The sequence below is a fragment of the Poromitra crassiceps genome, assembly GCF_964638095.1.
Source record: "Poromitra crassiceps genome assembly, contig: HAP1_SCAFFOLD_132, whole genome shotgun sequence".
Classification (NCBI taxonomy): Eukaryota; Metazoa; Chordata; class Actinopteri; order Beryciformes; family Melamphaidae; genus Poromitra; species Poromitra crassiceps.
Genome location: NW_028152229.1, coordinates 198850 through 204710, shown reverse-complemented (window position 1 = coordinate 204710; position 5861 = coordinate 198850). Strand labels below are relative to the sequence as shown.

Sequence of the window (5861 nt, the reverse complement as noted above, 5' to 3'; positions counted from 1 at the left end):
CTGTGTTGTGTATAGATGGCCTGACACGCAGACACCAGGGGTTGTTGAAGTGCTTGCAGGTCCTGGCAGGATGGCAGGATGCCCATCACTCAGGACAATGCCCACAACCTCCTCCCACTGCTGCAGGACTGGCTCAGGGCTCAGACCACAAGACCTGACCAAGACTCCCACCACCGTCATGACAACAACCACTACAAGGTAACTGCTTCCCCCCTTTCTAAAATAGCAGACTCCCACCACCATCATGACAACTCATGCTCGTTAACGTGATCTCTCAGGAATGCCTTGAGGGAATTTCTTAAAATTTGCCTCTACTAACATTATTAAAAGATCATAAAGATAACTGTGTTTCTGGTAGTTTACTATCAATCTATGTTGCTAGGCTAGGGCTAGCCTGCCCTGGCTCTGCTGTTGTTGTGATCAGTTTTGGAGGAGCAGTCTGTTTACAACGGAGGCTGGCTGTGAATGAAACCACACATGCGCGAGCAGGAACTGCACAGAGGTCTGCCATTGGCTCTGAAATTTGCCCACCCCACAAAAGTTCATCCTATCCAAATGTGGAGTGGGCGGATTCGAAAGTCTCAAACCTGCCCGCCCCTTTTTGAAAAACTGACATGACCAATGGCTGAGCTGATACCTCTGATTTGGGTTGTTGAGTATCTCTTTATGCTAAAGTACTAAAGTATCTTTTTTTTTATACATGTCTTTATTATTATTATTATCATTTTCTTTTTTATTATTAGTATTTTTTATTATTATGATGATGATGATGATGATTATTATTATTATTATGTAATGTTTTAAAGCTTAAAACCTTAAATCTAAGTATTCCAAAGTATTCCTAATAGGTACCGGTACTTGAGTATTCTAATGGAATACATTACAAAATACATTTTAGGGCATGTATTCAGTGTTCTGTAGTGGAATATATATTTGAAAAGTAGCCTAACCCTCCCAACAATGAATGACACATAGGCTTGTATATGTTTTTTGTAAAGCCCAGTAAGTGCCATTATGTTTGAAATGTGCTACGTTAGATAAAGAAATAGCATTAGTTTCCCTGCCTCGCTACTCTTTTACATGAACAACCAGTAGCAATGATTGACTAACCCTAACCCTAACCAGTAGCAATGACTGACTAACCCTAACCAGTAGCAATGACTGGCCCTGGGTCTAAAGGCGTCCCACTTTTTGCCTTTATGTTGACAGACATGTTAGTGTTGAATTTAGCATTGGGGCCAGTTCTATTGAAGTGAATGGGCCAGGCATGTTAAGTCCCACTATAAACCATGACCGAATAGGGCATCAGTCAATATCACATACATGTTTTCTTTAATCTGGTGTAAGAAAAATCAATCAAAGGTGAAACGATACGGATATTATGGTTTATAGTCGGACTTAGCTCCCGGTTAGCAGTTAGAGGGTTGTTTTTGGAGTTAAAGACAGAATCCCTGGACGTTTCATTTGCTGCTGCCTGTGTAGGCCACGTCAGCAGAGCTAACGTTCGCTAGCCACAGCTAACGTGAATGCTAAACAAATCCACTGCATCCTTGCCAGGTTTGGTTTGAAGTAACACCAGCTCAGACTTTTCCCCAACTCTCAGAACCCTTGCCCCATCCATCCATCCATCCATCCATCTCCAATGTTTCTGTTAACTTTCTGTTAGCAACCGAAGAAAAACAAAAATAGGGTTGGCTAACTTCTTCTTTCACTTCCTGCGGGCGATATTTTTTTTCCCATGATGGCGAAGGCTAGGCGAAGCCATGACCCGCCCCCTCTCTGCCTCTGATTGGCTGACTGTAATCGGCTGCTCCCACCTTCTTTCCAGGCGAGCCAGAAGTATCTCAAACGAGCCTAAACATAGTTTCATTCAATGTCACGATGCAGCAGGGGGAAAAGTAGGCTACTTCCAAGCATGATTCCTATAGATATTAGTGTTTGCTGGACAGCTAACATTCATACATGACTGCAGTTAGTTGTTGCTGAGGCTATGGTCATCTAAGCATTTGTTCATAACGTGAGCAGCAGGTGCAAAACAATCATTAAATGAACAAGCATGAGATACTTCATTATATGGAACGTTACAATTGCAAACCCTATATCTGAGTTATTTAGGCCTACTTAGCCTATTGCACAGACATGTATTTGTTTCTTGTCATTCCAAATTCAATCACATTGTTGCTCTGATTAATATTTCAATTCAAATACATGTCACTCTTGTGTTAGAATGAGTAAATGGGCATTGACACTGTTTTTATATAACCCTTGATCAATTCTCATTAATATTTTATCTTTTCTTTTCTTTTTGTCTGTAGGCTACATACGTGCACTGCCAAGAGTAGCGGCAGCATTATAAACCAGAGATCAAAAACATAAACACACAGTGGCGTCTTTCATGTATGCTACTAGGGCTGGGTCGGTTTGAAAATTTTAAAACCGGTTCGATATTGCCGTCTAAACCGGATCGAACCGGTATACCGATTTTTTTTGTAATAAAAAAAAAAAAAAAAATTTTTTAAGCAGGGCTCCCGTGTGGCCCATAACTGTCTGTAGTGTAACTTCAGTCCACCTGATAGCGATAATACACCTCTAAGCTGGTATTGTCAACCAGCAATGATACTGAATAAAAAGAAGCAGGACACCTGTGTAACAAACACACCCTGTATTTATTTCTCATAACTATTCAGCTCAACTTTTCTTCTAAACATCAAAATAATAAATGAAATAAGACTTCTGCCTATAGTGCAACTTGAGAAAAGGCTAATAAAAACACAAGCAGTGCAATCAGAATGGATTGGCTTACAGCTGAGCTGCCTTATAAACTTCAAAACTCACAAATTCACACAATATAGGGCCTAGGCATGGGTCGGTTTGAACATTTTGAAACCGGTTCGATATTCCCCAAAAAAACGTATCAAAGCGACTGCAGTTGGTGGCGATAATGCACCTCTAAGCTGGTATGCTGCCAACCAGCACGAACACTGAATACAAATAAGCAGAACATTTTAACTGTAACAACACACTGTTTTTATTTCTCATAACTATTCAGCTTAACTTTTCTTCAAACATCAACATAATAAACAAAATAAGACTTTTGCCTACTAGTGCAACTTGAGAAGAGGCTAATACGAACAATAGTGCAATCAGAATGGACTGGCAAATAAAAACTAAAAAAATCTTTTTTTTTTTTTTTTTTTTTTTTTAAGTCCCTGGAAACCAGAAATATTTCTTTATTATTTAGCATTTTGAGGTCATCACATCACAGGACCATATGTTAATAAGCCACCAGCCAAATTTGAACGATGATGAACATTGCAAAGTATATAAATTTAGGTTTGACAGTCGTGGCAAAACTAATGAGAATCAATTATTTTTTAGAGTGTATTTTCTCCCGCGGACTGTGTGGGCGTGTCCCGTCTGCAGCAGGTTTTCCGAGAGAGAGAGAGCGCGAGACAGAGGGGGGGAGGGAAACGGAGAAAGAGATTGAGTGGAGACAGAGGGGGGGGGGGAAACGGAGAAAGAGATCGAGTGCTGTGTGTCGAACACAGCACTCGTGCTGTGTGTCCACAGCACGAGTGTGTGTGTGTGTATGTGTGTGTTCGTTGCTCGGAGAGGGAGAGAGAGAGACTTGCTGCTACTGTGTCTGTTTGTGTGTGTGTGTGAGAGAGAGTAACCTCGCGTCACCAGCCTGTGTGTCTCTCTCTGTGCTCTCTCTCTCACTAGTCCAGAGAGAGAGAGAGAGAGAGAGAGAGAGAGAGAGAGAGAGAGAGAGAGAGAGAGAGAGAGAGAGGCATAGCGCTTGGCACGACGGCACACAGAGTGGGAGGGAGACGGACAGCGAGGGAACGCTGTCACTGGGGGCAAAGAACGGACAAAAGGAGGGTGGGTGTATGTCTTATTCATTTGTTTGTTTATAGCTCTTAACACATTGAGTGCCAAGGACGTCTGTGCACGTCCTAAAAAAAAGTAACGAGGAGTGCCAAGGACGTCTGTGGACGTCCTAAAATCATAATTCATATTATTCCATAATTCTGCTGTTTAAGGTCGTACCCAGCCAGTGAGCATGAATCCCTTCAAGGGATCACACGGCGCCACCTTAAACATCTACACGGGAGCTGCGCCACCCACCTCAGATCCTTTACTTTGTGCAGGAGAAAGCGAAAAAAAAGCCGTGATCAAAGGGGAAACCGATGCATGCTGCAGCCAGAGCCATATAGATTGCTCTGTCTGCAGCTGACAGTTGGCTGCATCCGCGCCCACAACTGAGCTCTTCTGCTTCTGTCCATCCGTCTGCATATAGTTCCTCCACACGATTCCCTGCCAGAAAGGCAGCACCCGAAGCCGAACGGCCAAACCTTTTCCTTCAGTCCCGTAACTCCCGTTTGCCATTTCCTTGTTGCGCTGGGATCCACCCGGGGCAAAAACGGAGGAAGCGAAAACAGACTGTGTGCGTGTGGGGAGGAGCCCGCAGCTCAGAGGGGGGGGGGGGGCACGCAGGCTGCACAGAACCACACCACGCCACCACATCAGAAAACACCAGCCAGAGTCAGTGAATGTGCTTGAAATTAGAGTGCAAAAAGTATTCATAAAAGTGACTTTATCTTGAAAAGTAAAAAAAAAAAGCAGAAAACCCTTGAAAGTGCTCTTCTTTCAGAGGCTGTCATTTCATAATGGAACTGTCTAGAAACAAAATTTCTTCTTTGGAAGAAGCAGGAGTGTCCAATGTTTCATTAGAGTCCAGCCCTGTCAATATAGCCCTAATAGAAAAAATTCTATAGCTGTTTTCAACTGAATGGAAGTGAATCTGGCACAGGCTCCAGACAATTTTACTGAAGCGCTGTGGCACTCAATGTGTTAAGTATGGTGATGTGTGATTGTCTGTCTGACATATTTTGTACATCTATATTGTTAATAAAAAAAATAAAAAAATAAAAAAAGGAGGGTGGGTGCGGATTGCGCGCGTGTACAAAGGTTATATAGAGCTTATGACGTCATAAGCTCCTGCGTTTTAGCACCTCGCGCACTGCTGTCTTCAATGAGGAAGTACTTTGTAGAATCTTGTAGAAAAGTGTCGATTTTAAGGCTTTGGGTTGAAAGTAATGTATAATAATTTCGGAGGCACAAAATTACTAACATAAGACCCTAAATAACATAGTTAGAACGTTTTTGTGGATTTTGGTTTCCAGGGACTTTTGTGGATTTTGGTTTCCAGGGACTTTAAGGTTTTTCCGGTTTGCACGTGATCAAACCGGTTTGGGCTCGTATACCGAATCGAACCGGTAAAACCGGAAATCGACCCATGCCTATATGCTACCAAGCAAAACTGCTGTCTGTCTGACCACAGACAGTAGAAAGAGACGCAGGATAGCCAAGCGAATGTGATTGGATGACCGTTTGACGCTAGGCCAATCACAGGCAGAGAGGGTGCTTCCAGCCTTCGCCATCATCCGAAAAAAAATATTGCTTCCTGTGGAGTCAATGAACCGAAAAATGGACAGCGCCACTTTGCCATTGTGCTCACAGAGTGTATCGTCCTAAAAGGATTCAAGTACTCTGCTGCCACCTATCCTCTCCATGTATTACTGCAGCCTAGATTTTTTATACCGTCGTGGTGCACCGCGGCAAATTACCGTAAATTCCGGACTATAAGACGCACCGGTCTATAAGCCGCACCTTCAAAGGTGACTATTTTTTTCTTCTATAAGCCGCACCGGTCTATAAGCCGCGGGTGTTTTGATGTTTAATTACCATATGTAAGGCTTCGTGCACAGAGGGGATTGTCGGGAAAGAGATGGCTGTTTGGGGAAGCTCCCATTTATTAACATTTCAACAAAACAAAAGTCAGGTCACTAATCCCCAGA

At 42.8% G+C, this 5861-nt stretch overlaps 1 protein-coding gene across 6 annotated transcripts in view; it reads left to right on the top strand.

Moving 5' to 3' along the window:
• The window catches only part of LOC310800918 (PDZ domain-containing protein 2-like), a 59676-nt gene that overhangs the window by 24764 nt on the left and 29051 nt on the right, over nt 1-5861 (top strand). For all 6 annotated transcript variants that reach the window (XM_083664803.1, XM_083664802.1, XM_083664800.1 and 3 more), the window contains exon 2: nt 16-198. In XM_083664803.1, the coding sequence (XP_083520929.1) occupies nt 79-198 (120 nt within the window). In that variant the 5' untranslated portion in view covers nt 16-78. The remainder of the gene's footprint in view (nt 1-15; nt 199-5861) is intronic.